The sequence below is a fragment of the Leucopleurus acutus genome (assembly GCF_964270905.1).
Source record: "Leucopleurus acutus genome assembly, chromosome: 3".
Classification (NCBI taxonomy): domain Eukaryota; kingdom Metazoa; phylum Chordata; class Mammalia; order Artiodactyla; family Delphinidae; genus Leucopleurus; species Leucopleurus acutus.
The window spans coordinates 120,593,617-120,614,707 of record NC_139145.1 but is presented as its reverse complement, the minus strand read 5'-3'; the positions used below and the strand labels follow the sequence as shown (position 1 = coordinate 120,614,707).

The following is a 21,091-nucleotide window of genomic DNA, read 5'->3' as shown; positions in this document are numbered from 1 at the left end:
ACCATCAGGAACACTTGACTTGATACCTCATAGGATCTGGGGAGGATTACATTAATTTAATGTACGTAAAGCACATGGAACAGTGCCTAGAACACTGTAAACACTCTGTAAGTATTCATTACTGCACTAGGCTATTTATCCTCAATATTATTTCAATAAAGGCTTGTTAAATGTTTCAAAAGTATAATTCAGATTGTCCTTCCACTAATCTGAATTAGAAGACTTTGATAGTTTGATACAGTCTAAATACATTAAAAATTATAAATGTTTAAAACTCTGCTTAAATTGCCTCTGTTAAAGGGATGACATATAGACTGGTTACTAACTTCTAAAGGAAGATAACTAATTTATCTAACCTGTTATCTTTTTTTTTTTTTTCCCTGCGGTACGCGGGCCTCTCACTGTTGTGGCCTCTCCCGTTGTGGAGCACAGGCTCCGGATGTGCAGGCTCAGCGGCCATGGCTCATGGGCCCAGCTGCTCCGCGGTATGTGGGATCCTCCCGGACCGGGGCACGAACCCGTGTCCCCTGAATCGGCAGGCGGACTCTCAACCACTGCGCCACCAGGGAAGCCCTAACCTGTTATCTTTTAATCTTCAAAATTAGACTGAATAATATGTACTTCAACACTTTACTGTAAGTATTCTATCATCTTTTTCCCTGAATGAGTATTACACATGAGGAAATAAGGAAAAGAATAAATAAGCATTTCATACCTTAAATGAAGCCACAGCTTTATCATAAGCTTTTATCAATGCTGTATCATCCCAAATGTCAGAATCGTCACTCTGGGAAGGGTAAAGAATAAAAACAATTCATGTTTGGTTGGATTTCATCAAAAATGTGTTAGTAACAAGTAATAAGAGCTATCTTAATTCAGACATAATGAAATTACATTAAAAATGGGTATTTTAAATCCTAAATAAACCACAAGAAGCCTACCTGCTTAGAGATTATGGGACATTACCCCCAAAACTAGACATACGTAAATGTTCTAAGAGTGCCATGAAGTAAACGCTCCACAATTTAATTCCTATCCACCAACCATAAGTGGATCTGCTCAAGGGTAATCCATGTTTCACTTTTTTCTAAGAGCAGATAAAGGGTTTAGTTTGGCAGAGCGGGAAAACAACCAGCCACCAGGGATTTAAGACATACTGTCACACAAAAGAATAATATAAAATGAATATGATAAAATATTAAAACATGAAGTACAAACAAAAAGTACAAATTCAGAAGTGGGAAGGAGAGGCTGAGAAACACTCTTGCCATAAACCCCTCTCCCGGTGTAGAGACCCACAGTCAGGAGTGAACTCACAACCTGGAGCTTTTCCCTGAGGAGCAACGGGTCTGAACTCCAAATTGGGCACCCTAGGTTTTAAGAGCAGCACCTGAGAGATGAGTCCCCAAAACATCTAACTTTAAAAACCAAGGGGATTCACGTCCGCGAAACCCACGAGGGAACAGGAACTGAAAGGGTTCCCATGCTTGGAACCACTCCTCCCCTGCAACAACCCAGCGCAGAAGCAGCTGACTGAGAGGCACCCAGACTTTCTGTCAAAGAGGCTCACTTATCGTAAAGTGCTGACCTGCAGAGTAGGCATTTAATTTAACATACATCTAGGGACCTGCTGGGACACTAAGGACGGAGGCTAGCAGCACCATCTTTATGCCATCTGCCTCACTCCAGCCAGCAAGGGCCATCTTTGCCCTCTGCTGCTCTCAACAGCAGCAGTAACTCCCAGAGGGGAGCTTTTACGCACATCTGATGTCCCAGTTTTTATGTCTGGTGTCCTGGTTTTTACAGCTGCAGCCCAGGGTGGGGCTTACTGTTTTCTTGGGTCCCCTGGGACTGTTAACAATCAAAGACACAGTCCCAGTTTTTATGTCTGGTGGCTTGGTTTTTACAGCTGCAGCCCAGGGTGGGGCTTACTGTGTCCTTGGGTCCCATGGGGCTGTAACAACCAAAGAGACAGTCCTTGGCAGGCTACCACCCCCAGGAAACTGCACAGACAGCAGACTGAAACACACACCATTCTTTCTGTGAAAAAGGCCTATTTGCTTATAAAGGAAATGAGTCTTGAGGAGGAGGCTTCTAGTTTGGTGCATAGCTAGGGATCTACAAAGATGCTCAGAGGCTACTGGATGCAACATCTGCACTCTCTCTCTGCCTGGCTCAAGCTCACTGTATCTCCCAGAAAGGCGCTTAATGTAAAATGTGACATCAAAGACAAAATGTGGAGGGGAGTAAAAATGTAGAGTTTTAGAATGAGTTCAAATTTAACTTATTATCAACTTAAAATAGATGGCAATAAATATAAGTTTTTATATGTAAAAGACTCATGGTAACCACAAGGCAAAAATCTATTGGAAATACACAAAAGATAAAGAGAAAAGTATCTAAGCATACCATTAGAGAAAATGATCAAACCACAAACGAAGAGAGAGGAAAGAAGGAAACAGAAGAACTACAAAACCTCCAGAAGAAATTTAACAAAATGGCAATAAGTACATACCTATCAATAATTACTTAAAATATAAATGGACTAAATTTAAATTCTCCAATCAAAAGACACAGAGTGGTTGAATGGATAACAAACTAAAACTCACCTATATGCTGCCTACCGGAGACTCACTTCAGATGTAAGAACACACATAGACTCAAAGTGAAGAGGTGGAAAAAGATGTTCCATGCAAACGGAAATGAAAAGAAGGCTGGGGTAGCAATACTCGTAAGACAAGTAGACTTTAAAACAAAGACTGTAATAAAAGGTAAAGAAGAGCACTACATAGTAATAAAGGTGTCAATCCATGAAAAGGATACAACATTCAAACATACTAATGCACCCAACACAGGTGCCCCTAAATATATAAAGCAAATATTAACAGACCTAAAGGGAGAGACAGACAATACAATAACGGTAGGGAACTTTAACACCTCAGCAACAGATATATCATTCAGATAAAAAAATCAATAAGGAACGGGCTTCCCTGGTGGTGCAGTGGTTGAGGGTCCGCCTGCCAATGCAGGGGATGCGGGCTCGTGCCCCAGTTTGGGAAGATCTCACATGCCGCAGAGCGGCTGGGCCTGTGAGCCATGGCCACTGAGCCTGCGCGTCCAGAGCCTGTGCTCTGCAAAGAGCCTGTGGCTCTCCAGAGGCCACAACAGTGAGAGGCCCACGTACCGCCAAAAAAAAATTAAAAAATCAATAAGGAACCATCTGCCTTGAAAGATATGTCAAATCAGATTAACTTAATGGAAAAATACAGAGCAACAGAAATACACAGTCTTCTCAGGTGTGAAAGAACATTCTCCAGGATAGATCACATGTCAGGACAGAAGTCTTAATAAATTTAAGAAAATGGAAATCATATCAAGCATCTTGTCTGACCACAATGTATGAAAGCAGAAACCAATTATAAGAAAAAAACTGGAAAATTCACAAATACATGGAGATTAAACAACATGCTACTGAACAACCAACGGGTTAAAGAAGGAATCAAAAGAGAAATAAAAAATACCTGATACAAATGAAAATAGAAATATAATGTACCAAACTTAGCAAAAGCAGTTCTAAGCAGCAAGTTCATAGATAAATGCCAATATCAAGAAACAAGAGGACTTCCCTGGCGGCACAGTGGTTAAGAATCCGCCTGCCAACAGGTTCGAGCTCTGGTCCGGGAAGATCCCACATGCCGCGGAGCAACTAAGCCCGTGCGCCACAACTACTGAGCCTGTGCTCTGGAGCCCTCGAGCCACCAAATACTGAGCCCATGTGCCACAACTAGGGAAGCCCGTGTGCCTAGAGCCTGTGCTCCACAACAAGAGAAGGCACTGCAATGAGAAGGCTGTGCACAACAAAGAGAAGCCACCGCAATGAGAAGGCTGTGCACAACAAAGAGCAGCCCCTGCTCGTTGCAACTAGAGAAAGCCTGCGTGCAACAATGAAGACCCAACGCAGCCAAAAAGAAAGAAGAAAAAAATCTCAAACAACCTAAGTTTCACCTAAGTATTAGGAAAAGAGGAACCCAATGAAACTCAAAGTTGGTAAAAGGAAGGAATTAACAAAGATCAGAGTGAAAAGAAATGAAACAGAAACTAAAAGACAGTGAAAAAGATCAATGAAACTAACAGTAGTTTCTTTAAAAAGATAAAACTGACAAACCTCTAGATGGACTCACAAAGAAAAAAACATAGGACTCAAATAAATATAATCGGAAATGGAAGTGGAGACATTACAACTGATACCACAGAAAATACAAAGGATCTTAAGTAACTGCAGTCATCCCTCAATATCTGCAGGGTACTGGTTCCAGGACCCACCACGGATACCAAAACTGACGCTTGCTCAAGTCCTTTATATAAAATGGCATAGTATTTGCATACAATCCTGCATACTTTATTGTTAGTAACACCTAATATAATGTAAATGCTATGTAAATAGTTGCTGGCATGCAGCAAATTCAAGTTTTGTTTTTTGGAACCTTCTGGAAATATTTTTTTTTACCCAAATATGATTGATCTGAAGTTGGTTTAATGTGCAAATGTGGAACCTTAGGATATGAAAGGCTGACTGTACTATGAACAATTATATGCCAACAAATCTGACAGCCTAGAAGAAATGGACAAAATTCAAAGAAACATACACCTTACCAAGAGTGAATCATGAAGAAACAGAAAATCTCAATAGACCAATTAGTAGTAAGATTGTTAGAGGCTTTTGACTATTAATTCAAACAAAAGTTCAAGACCAGAGAGCTTCACAGGTCAATTCTTTCAAACATTCAAATAAGAATTAATACTAATCCTTCTCAAACTTTTCCAAAAAAAATAGAAGAGGAAGGAACACTTCCAAACTCATTTCATGAGGCCAACATTGCCCTAATATCAAAACCAAACAAGGACAACACAAAAAAAGAAAACTATAGGCCAACATCCCTGATTAACACAGATGTAAAAATCCTCAACAAAATATTAGCAATCCGAATTCAACAACATATTTAAAAGAATCTTATACCATGATCAAGTGGGATTTATCACAGGGATGCAAGGACGGTTCAACATTCACAAATTAATCTACGTGATACATCACATTAACAAAAAGAAGGAAGAAAATCATATGATCATCTCAATAGATGCAGAAAAAGCATTTGACAAAATTCAATATCCATTTATGATAAAAACTCTCAACAAAGTGGGTATAGAGGGAACATACCTCAACATCATAAAGGCTATACATGACAAACAGCTAACATCATCCTAAATGATGAAAAGCTGAAAGCTTTTCCTCTAACATCAGGCACAAGATGTCCACTCTTACCACCTTTATTCAACAAAGCATTAGAAATCCTAGCCAGAGCAATTAGGCAAGAGAAATAAATAAAAGGCATCCAATTTGTAAAGGAAGAAATAAAAATGTCACTATTTGCAGATAATGCAACATTATACATAGAAAGCCTTAAAGACCCCACCAAAACACTGTTAGAATAAACAAATTTAGTAAAGTTGCAGGACACAAAATCAATATATAAAAAGTGCTGAATTTCTATACCATAAAAACAAACTATCAGAAAGAGAAATTAATACAGTCTCATTTACAACTGCATCAAAAAGAATAAAATACCTAGGAATAAACCTAATCAAGGAAAACAAAGACTTGTACACTGATAACTATAAGATATTATTAAAGTAACTGAAGAAAACAGAAATAAATGGAAGGATTTGCTGTACTCATGGACTGGAAATATTAATATTGTTAAAATGTCCATATTACCTAAAGCAACCTACAGATTCAATGCAACCCCTAGCAAAATCCCAAAATTTGTATGGAACCACAAAAGACCCCAAATAGCCAAAGCAATCTTGAGAAAGAACAACAAAGCTGGAGGCACCATGCTCCCTGATTTCAAACTATATTACAAAGCCACAGTAATCAAAATAGTATGGTACTGGTATAAAGACAGACAAATCAGTGGTACAGAATAGAGTGCCCAGAAATAAAGCCACACATATATGGTCAATTAATATATGACAAAAGAGCCAATATATAATGGGGAAAAGATAGTCTCTTCAATAAATGATGCAAAAAAAAAAAAAAAAACCTGGAGCCACATGCAAAAGAATGAAACTGGGCCATTGTCTTATACCACATATAAGAATTAACTCAAAACGCTACTGTAAAGGACAGGAAACTATTCAATATGCTGTGATAAAACACAATGGAAAAGAATATGAAAAAGAATGTATATATATATGTATAACTGAATCACTTTGTTGTACAGTATAAATCAATACAACATTGTAAACCAATTATATTTCAATAAAATAAATAAAAAAAAGAATTAACTAAAAATGGATTAAAAACTTAAACGTAAGGCCTAAAATCATAAAACTCCTAGAAGAAAACATAGGCAGTAAGCTCCTCGATATCAGTCTCGGCAATGATTTTTTTGGATTTGACACCAAAGCAAAAGCAACAGAAGCAAAAACTAACAAGTGGGAATACACCAAACTTAAAAGCTTCTGCATAGCAATAAATAAATAAATAAATAAATAAATAAACAAAATGAAAAGGCAAAAAACTCAATGGGAGAAAATATTTGCAAATCACTTATCTGATAAGGGGTTAATATCTAAGATATGTAAAGAACTCATGCAACTCGAGCAAAACCCCAAACAATTCAGCTAAAAATAGGCAAAAGGGACTTCCCTGGTGGCGCAGTGGTTAAGAATGTGCCGACACGGTTCAATCCCTGGTCCAGAAGATCCCACATGCTGTGGAGCAACTAAGACTGTGCACCACAACTACTGAGCCTGTGCACCATAACTACTGAAGCCCACGTGCCACAAATACTGAAGACTGTGCACCTAGAGCCCATGCTCTGCTACAAGAGAAACCATCAGAATGAGAAGCACGTGCACCACAATGAAGAGTAGCCCCCACTCGCCACAACTAGAGAAAGCCCACGTGCAGCAAAGAAGACCCAACACAGCCACAAATAAATAAAATAAAATAAATTTATTTTAGAAAAAGGACAGAAGATCTGAATAGACATTTTTCCAAAGAAGACATACAGATGGCTAACAGGTACGTGAAAAGATGCTCAACGTCACCAATCATTAGGGAAATGCAAATTAAAACCACAGTGATATATCACCTCACACCTGTTAAAATGGCTATTATCAAAAAGACAATAACAAGTGTTGATGAGGATGTAGAGAAAAGGGACACTAGTACGCTATTGGTAGGAATGTAAACTGGTGCAGCCACTATGGAAAATAGTATGAAGCTTCCTCAAAAAATTAAAAATTTTACAATAGATAAGATATGGAAACAACCTAAGTGTCCAACAATGGGTGAATGGATAAAGAAAATGTATACAGGGACTTCCCTGGCCGTCCAGTGGTAAAGAATCCGCCTTACAATGCAGGGGACGCGGGTTCAATCCCTGGTCAGGGAACTAAGATCCCACATGTCCAGGCAACTAGGCCCATGTGCCACAACTAGAGAAGAGAAACCCGCACGTCACAACTAGAGAGAAGCCTGTGTGCAGCAATGCCTCAACGAAGATCCTGCGTGCCACAACTAAGACCCTACACAGCTGAAAATAAATTAATTAAATAAATAAATAATAAATAAATCTTTAAAAAAGAAAATGTATACAGGTTTTCCCCACTATATGAAAGTAGAGTGTTCCTATGAAAGCTTTTGTAAATGGAAATGGAGTAAAGCAAAGACTCAATTATAAGAGAACACAACTTGCTAATGGATAAACAGAATAAATCAGGATAAAGTACAGATGCTCACAGGCACAGTTCAAAGCTATGGTGGCTTGATGCTGAGATGTTGAGTGGGGAAGGAGCTTGGTGGTGCCACTCTCACTGCTTGGGTTGCCTGCTGCCTCTATAATGGCTTGCTGCAAAACAAAACACTGAATGTTATTTTTGCTTTTCACCTTTTTTTTTTTTTTCATAAAAGCAAAAATCCTCTTTGGATTTCCTTCAGTTAGTGAAAATAGTTACTAATGTAGGTGTTTTATAAAAGTGAAGTGGTATAAAGCAAACTTTTAAAAAGCAGGGGATAACTGTTCATATACAATAGAATATTATTCAGCCATAAAAAAGAAATCTTGTCATTTGAGACAACATGAATGGATCTTGAGGTCATCACACTAAGTGAAGACAGAGAGACGAATACCATGTGATCTTACTTATCTGTGGAATTTAAGAACAAAAAACAGAACAAACAAAAAAAGCCCAACCTCATAAATACAAAGAACAGATTGGTGGTTTCCAGAAGTGGGGGTAGAGGGGATGGGGGAGGGGATTGAAACAGGCAAAGGGGGTCAAAAAGTACCAACTTCCAGTTATCAGGTAAATAAGTCACGGGAATGTAATGTGCAACACAGTGCCTATAGTTAGTAACACTGTATTGCATATCTGAAAGTTGCAAAGACATAAAATTCTCAACACAAGGAAAAAAATATTATAACTATGTATGGTGGCAGATATTAACTAGACTTACTGTGATCATTCTGCAATATGTATAAATAGCAAATCATTATGTCGTACAACTAAAATTAATGTAATGTTATATGTCAATTATACCTCAATAAAAAAAAGGAAAAAAAAGGGAAAGGAATGTATGGTGGATGATCATGGAGGAAACAGGCTAGGAAATAAAAACTAAAAGGATCTGGATAGATAGAAAAGAAAATTGAAAGCACTCCAAGGACAACCATGAGCCAAAAAGAGCATGTAAGCAAAAATAAACACACTGACTGTATGATTCCACTCATATGAGGCTCCTAAGTAGTCAAATTCACAGCAACAAAGTAGAACAGCAGTTAGCAGGGGCTGTGGGAGAGCAGGAAATAGGGAACTGCTCAATGGGTAGAGTTTTGGTTTTGCAAGGTTAAAAAGTCCTGGATATCTATTGTACAACAGTGTGAATATACTTAACACTACTGAAGTGTACACTTAAAAGTGGTTAAGATGATAAATTTCATGGGTTTTTTTTTTGTATTTGACAGATCAGTGAAGCAACAAGTCCAACTAGACTCATTCTCACTCTATAGAGTAGTTGAAGGTAAGTTTGGATACATAATGTTGGTGATGGGAAGACAGGTTATAAAACACCATCAGTTAGTATGCTGGAGTTTGTACAATATTAGTCAATCAATGAGCTCCGAAGAAGTTTGCTATAAAACTCATTTAGTTGTAAAGTGAATTTTTGTCATTTTCTTGTTAATATCTATTATACATAGAGAAATATGTTCTGATATAAAACTGTTAATCTTGCTATATGATAAAAAGTACTTAAAAATCATTAAGTCATTTTGCAGATAAGGAAAGTAATCACAAACAGGTAATTGACTTGTTCAAGGTTATGCTGCCCCTTGGAATAGGAGATGTTTCTAAAAGCAGAAGATATATCAATTCTGCAAATGGAAAAGGTACTACTAATAAAGGAAGGTGTACTCCACTGTATCAACAGAATCACTGTTGGGCACTCTTAAAAGTACTCTTACTACTAATAAAGGAAAGTGTACTCCACTGTATCAACAGAATCACTGATGGGCACTCTTAAAAGTAAGATACAAATACATAGGAACCCAAACTCATCACATTACAACTGTTATAAGACATTTCTACATGAACAGCAAACAAAGACATCCATACAAAGCTATTATGAGAAGAAACATTTTAGGTGATAAAATTTCTCAATTGACAATCACAAACAGAAGAAAATACAATAACCATCAGAAATTAAATTGTCTTAAACTAGCATTCGCAATATGGGAAAAAACACCTTGAATCAAAATTTCTAAAAATTCAGATGAGAAAAGAAGGCAAAAGGGTAACAGTCAAATGAGGAGTTAAACAAAATCAAGAAGGAAATGGAAGAAAAAGTAGTACTGACTGCAAGGTATCCAAAGAAGAATACAGTTGACTGAAAATCTAATGGGTACCAAGGAAAAGTCATGAAAAAAGAAAAAGAAAATAAGTGAAGTGGGGACTGGCAAAGAATATTTAACATATGTATAAATGGGGTCCCTGAAGACTAAAAGCTAAACAAATAAACAAAAGTCTCTAAAAGGAATTCTCAGAGCCTCTAAGCAAAAAAGATCAAGTCATTTACAAAATACAGAAAGCTAGTTAGTATTAGACTTCCTCATAGAAATTTATGGGAAAAAAGTATGAGCCAAGGATTTTATATACACCCTAGCTGTCCTTCTAGGAGCAGCAAGACTTAGTTGTTGTGTTTCTTTTTTTTGGCTGCACTGCACGGCTTATGGGATCTCAGTTGCCTGACCAGGGATTGAACCCGGGCCCTTGGCAGTGAGAGCGTGGAGTCTTACCCACTGGACTGCCAGGGAATTCTCAAAAAGATACTGTTAAGAGAATGAAAAAATGAATGAACTCACAAACTGGGAGAAAATATTTGCAAATTACCTATCTGATAAAGGTTTTGTATCTAGCATACACAAAAAACTCTCAAATCTCAACAAAAAATAAGTCAATTTAAAAATAGGCAAAAGATTTGAACAGACACTTTGCCTAAGAAGATACATGGATGGCAAATAAGCACATGAAATGACAATCAACATCATCAGTCATTAGGGAAATGCTAATTAAAACCACCACAACAAGACACCACTACACATTAGAATGTCTAAAATTAACAAGACTGACCATATCAAGTGTTAGCAAGGATATGGAACAAACGGAACTTTTCATACATTGCTGGTTGAAACGTAAAATGGTGCAATCACTTTGAAGAAAAGTTTGGCAGCTTCTTAAAGAATCAAAATAGTGGACTTCCCTGGTGGTGCAGTGGCTAAGAATGTGCCTGCCAATGCAGGGGACAGGGGTTCGATCCCTGGTCCAGTAAGATCCCACATGCCTCAGAGTAACTAAGCCCGTGAGCCTGCGCCACAACTACTGAGCCTGCCCTCTAGAGCCCACGAGCCACAACTACTGACCCCACAGGCCACCGCAACTACTGAAGCCCGCACACTCTAGGGCCCGTGTGCCACAACTACTGAGCCTGCATGCTGCAACTGCTGAAGCCGACGCACCTAGAGCCTGTGCTCCGCAACAAAGGAAGCTACCGCAATGAGAAACCCGCGCACTGCAACGAAGAGTAGCCCCCACTCACCACAACTAGAAAAAGCCCATGTGCAGCAACAAAGACCCAACACAGCCAAAAATAAATAAATAAATAAAATCAATAAAATTCAACTTAAAAAAAAAAACCAGAAGAATTAAAATAGGGAGTTCCCAGGTGGTCCAGTGGTTAGGACTCTGTGCTCTCACTGCTGTGGGCCTGGGTTCACTCTCTGGTCAGGGAACTAAGATCCCACAAGGCATGGGAAAAAAAGAAAAAAGAAAAAAAATTAAAATATATCTACTCCATGATCTAGGTGTTTGCCAAAGAGGAATGAAAGCATATGCCCATACAAAGTCTTCTGCACTAATACTCATGGTGGTTCTATTTGTAACAGCCCCAAACTGAAAGCAACCCAAATGTTCATGAACAAGTGAATGGATAAACAAATTGTAGTATATTCATGCAACAGGATCCTACAGCAATGAAAAGGAATGAATGACTGACATACACAAGAAAATGGATGAAACTCAAAATAACTATGCTGAGTAAAAGAAGCCAGATAAAAAAAGACTCCGTATTTGTAAAATTCTAGAAAATGCAGACTAATCGATGGTGACAGAAAATGGATCAGCAGTTGTCTGGGGACAGGAGATGAGGAGGGATGAAAGGGAAGGATTACAAAGGGGTATAAGGAAATCAAACCATCCCACACACCGGGACCACATGGAGAAGCCGAGACAACATGAAGAAAAGAGATGGCCTGTCAATCCCTAGCAGCTCAGTCCCCAGCTATTGTAGCTCCGATTACTACGTGGATGCAACTACACGAAATGTCTGAAGGAGAACTGCCCACCAAGGCCTTCACAAATTCCTGACCCACAGAAACTATGAGAGAATAAAACATGATTATTGTTTCAAGCCACTAAGTTTTGGGTGATTTGTTACACAGCAATAGCAAAGAGAACAGACCATCAGGACTGCCTTTATATCTGTTTCTCAGTCACCAAGAGAAGCCCACCTCTTTCCTTGCAGGCATTTAAAAATGAAATGTTTTCTTCCCCATATCCCTCAAATTACTGTACCAGAGGTGGGAAAGTAATCTTCCTTGTTCCTCACTTCCACTTCCAGATTATTCTTCCTCCCTAAAAACTCCCAGGTTTGAAAATCCCGTCACCAAACTCCACTGTCCACTATCCCTCCTCATTGCAATCATCTATATCTTCCTGGGTCACTCTTCCTCATTCCTTGAGGTTTATATCCCAGTATTCCTTCCAACACTAATCCTGTCATTATTTTTGGTTATTTAAAAACCCATGTACAGGGACTTCCCTGGCGGCGCAGTGGTGAAGAATCCGCCTGCTAATGCAGGATACATGGGTTCGAGCCCTGGTGTGAGAAGATCCTACATGCCGTGGAGCAACTAAGCCCATGCACCACTACTGAGCCTGAGTTCTAGAGCCTGTGAGCCACAACTACTGAGGCTGTGCGCCACAACTACTGAAGCCCGCGCACCTACAGCCCGTGCTCTGCAACAAGACAAGCCACCGCAATGAGAAGCCCTCGCACCACAACGAAGAGCAGCCCCCACTCGTTGCAACTAGAGAAAGCCCGTGCACAGCAACAAAGACCCAATGCAGGCAAAAAAATAATTAAATAAATAACGATAAAAAAGTGTTACTCAAAAATAAACCAAATAAAGTAAGAAATAATTAAAAAAAAAAACCCACGTCCGTGATCCTTCCAATACCCTACCCTTGCTACATCTTTTTTTTTGTGTGTGGTACGCGGGCCTCTCACTGTTGTGGCCTCTCCCGTTGCGGAGCACAGGCTCCGGACACGCAGGCTCAGCGGCCATGGCTCACGGGCCCAGCTGCTCCGCGGCATGTGGGATCTTCCCAGACCGGGGCACAAACCCGTGTCCCCCGCATTGGCAGGCAGACTCTTAACCACTACGCCACCAGGGAAGCCCTGCTACATCTTTAAATGCTTCGCTACCAATGACCTTTTATAGTACCCAAGCTCAGCTACTCACTTCTATGGTCTTTATTATAACCATTATATATAACCTCCCCAAAAACTCAACTGCAAGAATCCTACTCTCCAACTACCACCTTCTAGGCTCTGCAACTTATTCCTTCTAGTAGGTTGATGATGACAGTCATTCCACTTCACTGGGACTGGTAAAACAATGATCCTCACACTTCTTAAACTGCTTCTCACCATGGTAATGTCCTCACTTCCTTTCTTAGCCAGCTTTAATTGCACCATCGATCATTAAGACAACTCCCTGTACCGCCCCCTTCTCACTTCATACTAGGTAAAACTACAACCCTATTAATTTCAACTATTCATTTACTTTGTGTCTGCCCTCACACACCTGAATTTGAATTTAGCTAGCAAAAAATACAATCATGCTGCCTAGTCTCCTTTTCTTTTTAAAATAAATTTATTTATTTATTTATTTATTTCTGCATTGGGTCTTCGTTGCTGTGCACGGGTCTTCTCTAGCTGTGGCGAGCAGGGACTACTCTTCGTTGTGGTGCGAGGGCTTCTCATTGTGGTGGCTTCTCTTGTTGCAGAGCACAGGCTCTAGGCATGCAGCCTCAGCAGTTGTGGAGCACAGGCTTAGTTGCTCCGCGGCGTGTGGGAATCTTCCTGGACCAGGGCTCGAACCCGTGTCCCCTGCATTGGCAGCGGATTCTTAACCACTGTGCCACCAGGGAAGTCCTAACTAGTCTCCTTTAAACTCATAACCACAAATCTGAAGTAGGCCTTTAATGTTGCCTAGATTTCCCTAATGTAACACTCATCCACTCTCCTAGACGTTTACTTCCTACCTTCTCTCTTCTCTAACCTCCAACACCTGCCCCCTACCCCTCCTCACCAGTAGGCTGATGACCTTGCTTCTTTTACTGAGAGAACAGCAACAATCAAAACAGAATTTTCATAATCTCCTGCCACTATATCTGCCCATCCACACAAATCTGTACTCCTATAACTGTCACCACATGAACTGTCAATATTTCTAACAAAGACCAAATCCATTCCCTCTTACTACGCTAGAATGTTGCTTGCGCAATTCTCTTCTCTCCTGCAACGTCAATTATACCGTCCTTACTGGATCTTTCCTATCAGCCCTGAAACATTTCTCCCATCTTAAAAACAAAAACACAATTAAGAATCCTCTTCATCTCACTTCCTTCTCCATCCATTGGTCAATTTCTCTATCTTCCAGTACCCACAATAAAACTTGAAATATTTGCTCACATATGTTGCCTTGAATTTCTCCTCTCCGACTCTCGAACTCGCTCCAATCACATTTCACCCAAGAATGAGTTCTAATCTTACCCCCTTATAAACCTGCCTTACTTGCAGTCTTCCCCATCTCAGGAAAAGGCAACTTCTTCTTTTCAGCTGTTCAGAGCAATCTTGGAATTATCCTTGACTTTCCTCTCTCAAGCCTCTATTATCGTATACCCGTGCACAACCTGTTGCCTCTGATTTCAAACTATATCCAGAAGCCAAGTAACCGGCTGTCCACTGCTAACAGCGGGATTATTCCAATAGACTCCTAACTGGTTTCCCTGCTTCGCCCTGGCCTGACCCCGCACACCTCACAGTCGGAGAGAGAGGTGGACGACCAAGGCACAATCGAGTAGCAGTAGGGCCTAGGCTCAAAGTCATCGGGAGCCCAAACTGGGCGAGGAACGAGCTTGCGGCTGAGGCTCCCAAGTGGGGATGTAGAAACATGCGGACCTCGCACTGAGCCGACTGGCCGGGGAAAGAGCGCAGGGTCGGGGACAGCGCCGGCTGCGACCTCACCTGGCCTGTGCCGCGCCGGAACAGCACCGTGTCTTCCGGCTCTGGGACGCCGCTGCTACTGCCGCCGCCGCCGCCGCCCATCGCCATGGCTAACCTGCTGCCGGGTACGCGGCGTGGACTAGGTCCCTCGGCGAGTGACGACTTCCGCCGCCCGGCCTCCGGGAGCGGAAGAGCATGGCGGCCTCAGGGCCGCCGGCCGGCGGGGAGGAGGCCCCGCGCTTTCTGCCCTCAGGCGCCGCCTACCCCTGTCGGCCGCATAGGTGTTTCTTCTCCGTATCCTCTCAATTCTTTGATTTCACTTTTTCGTCTGTTCCGAGAGTGATTCGACCAGAGTTTTTGTTTGTTTTAAACAATAAATCCTCTTAGGAAAATAGCGTTCGTTGCAGGTCACTTAGAAAATAAGCAAGCAGTAAAATAAAAAGCAGTCCCTTGGTAACCAATAAAAATATAGGTACCATTTTTAAAAAGTGCTTTTAAGAGTTTTATATACTTATTTTAATTTTATTTTCACAACTCTATGAATTAGGGGCTATTTTCTCATTTAAAGATGGGAAACTGAGGCACAGAGCGTTTACACAAATGCCTGGAATCCAGCATGTCTGTAACATTACCCAGCCTTAGCATTTAGTTTAATATCTCTTCTCCCAAATCTTCTCTAGTAACTTTTTGAATTTAAAAACATGAGATGAATTGTTGTATTCTGTTTAAGAATGTGCTTTTTGTTTGCTCGTTTTTTCATGTTTGTCTTTACATGGGTCAAGGGGGCTTTTAGTTCTTAGTAGGAGCTTACCCTCTATTTTTCCAGTATTCTTTATTAAACATTTAGGATTGCTAAATGGCTTCCAAGTACCTATTGTCATTTGTTCTTTTTTTTTAAAGGTCACCCGGGGAACTTTGATGGCTTCCTTTGGCTTCTGTAGATACCAGAAATAGATGTATTTTTTAAAAGCTCACTTAGATTTCTTCAATCATAATTCTCACAATGGCATATGATGCAGAAATTTAAACAATTTGGAACCAGGTTTCTTTTTATTTATTTATTTTTTAAATGGAATTTACATACCATAAATTCATCATTTTAAAGCATGCAATTTAGTGGGTTTTGGTATGGTCACAAGATTGTGCAGCTACCACCACTATCTGACTCCAAAACATTTTCATCACCCCCAAAAGAAACCTTGTATCCATTAGAAGTAACTCCACAGTCTCTCCTCCTTCCAGCCTCTCACAACCACTGTCTCTATAGATTTAGTTGCTCTGGATATTTCATAGAAATGGAGTCATATAACGTGACCTTTTGTGTCTTTTTTCACTTAGTATAATGTTTTCAAGGAGGAATTAGCTTTAATGAATTGTCAGCTGTTTTAAATGGCAAGTTCTTTGTTGGAAAAGTATTTCTACTTATCAGGAAGTAGATAAGTAGATTTCCACCTACCTTGTTCCTCAACAAAAATGAACCTATGGCATTTTTGTCCTCAAAGAAAACATGTTCTTTTTTTCTTGATGGTGACATCCAGATTTGAATCACCATACGTATTTTACAGTTATTCCATATGATAGACAAAGCACTCAAAGCATAATGTAGAGGATTTCCAAAGGAAACCGTTTCATCAGATTTGAAGGCACTTACGTAAACATTAAATTTAACTGTATGATCATGGGGGGTTGCCAATCTGAGTACCATGCCTGGCACCTGGCAGGTCCCCCATACACATGGCTGAATGTGTAAGTCCCCCAGCTGCAGGAACAGCTCCATTTTCTGAGGGCCCCCCCCCGCAGGATTCTTACAGGCTAGTCCTTATGGTTCTGCCTTGTACACACAACACTTTATTTTCGTATTCTGTTTTCCCTGCTAGCAGCCCCTGTGACCAGGCGTCTTCATGTTGTTATCTCTGTACCTCCTACAAGGCCAGACCAGAGTAAGTGGTGCCAGAAAAGTTTGGTAAATCAATGAATTGTGGGAACCCAACCCAGCTCTAGCACTTTTGTCTGCAGGCTAGTCTACCAGATTCAAAAAGAGGAAGGTTATTCACAAGTGCATAAATTGCACTTGCATAAGAAAGAATCTCATTAAGTAGACCTCCATAACGTTCAAATTTTGATGATCTGGCCATATCCGAGGTGAAGCTTACCCAGCTTTATAATGAATTTGCTGGAAAGTCACGTAGATAGTCCAGAATATTTTTTAGAAAGCACTTATCTGCCCCCAGGCGAGCAGGAAAGGAAGCTGGGAGGTACAAGAGAGGCCCCAAAGAGGGTCTGTTGGGCCATTTCTTAGCATCTGATCCAATTGGTGAGGAAAGTGACAGCAGTCCAAAGAAGACTCAAAGAAACAGAAGTTTTGGGTTTCCCTGGTGGAGCAGTGGTTGGGAGTCCGCCTGCCGATGCAAGGGACATGGGTTCGTGCCCCGGTCCGAGAAAATCCCACGTGCCGCGGAGCGGCTGGGCCCGTGAGCCATGGCCGCTGAGCCTGCGTATCCGGAGCCTGTGCTCCGCAACGGGAGAGGCCACAACAGTGAGAGGCCCGCGTACCGCAAAAAAAAAAAAAAGAAAGAAACAGAACTCTCTGCTGGCAATAGCTCTTTTGCCTAAAGTAGCCTTCCCACTGTCACATGGTGCAGTTTTAAAGGTATGGTGAAATGCTAACAGGCAGTTTGGATTAAAGTTAACAGCAAATCATGGCTTCACAGATTAATTGCTGCACAAATAAATTGATGTATAAGTATTTGCTTTTAAATCTTACATGGCAAGAAGTAAATTAGAAGTCAAACCATTTTTTTCTCCGAAGACTAAAAGGACAGAATGTCTTTGATGACCTTGAGAACAGCATACTGGTTTCAAGGCAGACTGTTGTTGTGTAATCTAACCAACAATGATGTAGAACGTTTTAAAATTTTATTTATTTTATTTCTGGATGTGCTGGGTCTTCATTGCGATGTGGAAGCTTCTCAGTGTGGTGGCTTCTCTTGTTAAGCACGGGCTCTAGAGCGCGGGCTTCAGTAGTTGTGGCACACGAGTTTAGTTGCTCTGTGGACTGTGGGATCTTCGCGGACCAGGGCTCGAACCCGTGTTCCCTGTGTTGGCAGGCAGATTCTTAACCACTGTGCCACCCTGTGAAGTCCCTGATGTAGAACTTTTCTTAACACGGTTATAAAATAAATCTTAGAAGAAAAAAAAAATAACTTCATGAACTGGAACCAATCTTTGCGCATATGGAATTCTCATACCAAAAACCTACATTCGGCGACTCTTGGAACTTGCTGATGATAAAGGATTCAAATGACTAGTGATCAAGTTTCCAGTTAGGATAATATATATTGGTACTGTCATGTAGAATAGCGAATAAACAAAAGAGAAGGCCAAAACTAATTAGTTCCTTACCCTTACCTTACCTTCAGAGTCTAGGGTCAGGAGATTAGAGATGTGTCAGTGATTTGTGGACAAGAATGCTCACTGATTGGGACTGACATACGTACACTACTGTGTATAAAACAGATAACTAATGAGAACCTACTGTATAGCACAGGGAACTCTACTCAATGCTCTGTGGTGACCTAAATGGGAAGGAAATCCAAAAAAGAGGGGATATACGTAAACGTATAGCTGATTCACTTTGCTGTACAGCAGAGTGAATACAACACAATACTGTAAAGCAACTATACTCCAAAAAAAAAAAAAGACTGCTCACTGAACTATTACTGCAGCAGAAAGCTGAAAATTCCAAATGATGTTTTGGAAGAATATTTGAATGATATTATGGACAAATGGTAGTATAATTCATAAATGACATAGATCTAATTAGTCATCCAATATGTAAGGCTTGGATTCATTACCCTCACATCATATACCAAAAGACATTCTGGGTGACTTTTATAAACTTGGGATGGAGGAGATTTTAAGATAGAAATAAGAAACTATGCAAGGATTGAAAACTCGAATACATTTTGGGGGTCAGGCAGGTAAAGGAGATGAGTTAAAGAGGAGTAAGCAATAAGGGGTGGTGGGTACTGTAATCAGTTACCTTGAGACTATCCCTCCACACACCCCCCAACTCATTCCACCCACTCCCTGCCCAAAGGCATTCAAGTTCATATTAAAAATTCTAGAGGGGGGGGGAGGGATGGAGTGGGAGTTTGGGTTTAGCAGAAGCAAGCTATTATATATAGAATGGATAAACAACAAGGTCCTACTACTGTATAGCACAGGAAACTATATTCAATATATTGTGATAGACCATAATTGAAAAGAATATGTATATATGTATAACTGAATCACTTTGCTGTACAGTAGAAATAAACACAACATTGTAAATCAAGTATACTTCAATTTAAGAAAAAGTGGAAAAAATTTTTTTAACATGTCAGGACAAGTCTGTGGGCTGTCAGTCTGCATCTTCAGTTAATAAAGAAACTAGGCATTTAATTAAAAATTACGATGAGGTATCACCTCACACTGGTCAGAATGGCAATTATCAAAAAGTCTACAAATAATAAATGCTGGAGAGGGTGTGGAAAAAGGGAAACCTCCTACACTGATGGTGGGAATGTAAATTGGTACAGTCATTATGGAGAACAGTATGGAGGTTTCTTAAAAAACTAAAAATAGAGCTACAACATGATCCTGCAATCCCACTCCTCCTGGGCATATATTTGGAGAAAACCATAATTTGAAAAGATACATGCACCCCAAAGTTCATTGCAGCACTATTTACAATAACCAAAACATGGAAGCAACCTAAATGTCCATGGACAGATGAATGGATAAAGAAGATGTGGTATAGGGCTTCCCTGGTGGCACAGTGGTTGGGAATCCGCCTGCCAATGCAGGGGACACGGGTTCCAGCACTGGTCCGGGAAGATCCCACATGCCACAGAGCAACTAAGCCCGTGTGCCACAACTATTGAGCCTGCACTCTAGAGCCTGCGAGCCACAACTACTGAGCCTGTGTGCCACAACTACTGGAGCCCGTGCTCCGCAACAAGAGAGGCCACCGCAGTGAGAAGCCTGCGCGTGGCAACGAAGAGCAGCGCCCCCCCGGGCCACAACCAGAAAAAAGCCCGTGTGCAGCAATGAAGACCTAACACAGCCAAAAATAAAATAAATAAAATTAAAAAAAAATAGATGTGGCACATATACACAATGGAATACTACTCAGACATAAAAAAATGAAATAATGTCATTTGCAGCAACATGGATGGACCCAGAGATTAACATACTAAGTGAAGCCAGAGAAAGACAAATATCACACGATATTGCTTATATGTGGAATCTAAAAAAAAAACCAAACAAATGAACTTATATACAAAACAGAAACAGACCCACAGACATAGAAAACAAACTTATGGTTACCAAAGGGGAAAGGGAGGGGATAAATTAGGAGTTTGGGATTACCATATACACACTATTATGTAAAAAACAGATAACCAACAAGGACCTATTGTATAGCACAGGGAACTATACTCAATATTTTGTAATAACCTATAAGGGAAAAGAATCTGGAAAAGAATAGGTATATATATGTTTAACTGAATCACTTTGCTGTACACCTAACACAATACTGTAAATCAACTATACTTCAATTAAAAAAAAGAAAAAAAAAAGAAACTAGGCATTTGATCATGTGAATAAAAATTCTGGCAAAAGCAACATAAATAAAATGAAAGGACAAACAATAGTTTAGAAAATATTTGTAACGTAAGAGAAACGAATATTCTTTTATATTAAAGAAAAACTCTGTCAAATAAAAATAACAGTAAAGCAAGCTATTCATAGAAGAAAAAACCAAAAGGGCCAATAAATATGAAGATATGCCCATACTCTGGAAGCTCTGTATTCTGTCTGCTTGGATTTATATCCTTAACCTGCCATTTACTAGCTGAGTGACCTTGGGTAAATTCCTTAACCAAAATCTCAATTTGTATAAAATCTATAAAAATGGACATAACTGTAGTACCTATATGTGAAGACTAAGTGAAACAAAAAGCATAAAGTAGAGAGAAAAAACATAGGTATTTCACAAAAGGGAAAATCCATGGGACTCCCCTGGTGGTGCAGTGGTTAAGAGTCTGCCCCCAATGCGGGGGGCCTGGGTTGGATCCCTGGGCAGGGAACTAGATCCCATATGCATACCACAACTAAGAGTTTGCATGCCACAAC

At 40.1% G+C, this 21,091-nt stretch overlaps 1 protein-coding gene across 4 annotated transcripts in view; it reads right to left on the bottom strand.

Moving 5' to 3' along the window:
* Positions 1 to 15,053, bottom strand: part of LOC309959107 (survival motor neuron protein-like) — a 45,883-nt gene extending 30,830 nt beyond the window's left edge. For all 4 annotated transcript variants that reach the window (XM_082835252.1, XM_082835250.1, XM_082835253.1 and 1 more), the window contains exons 1-2: positions 14,936 to 15,053; positions 716 to 787 (exon numbers count right to left, since the gene is read on the bottom strand). In XM_082835252.1, the coding sequence (XP_082691378.1) occupies positions 716 to 787; positions 14,936 to 15,022 (159 nt within the window). In that variant the 5' untranslated portion in view covers positions 15,023 to 15,053. The remainder of the gene's footprint in view (positions 1 to 715; positions 788 to 14,935) is intronic.
* Positions 15,054 to 21,091: the final 6,038 nt, after the last annotated feature.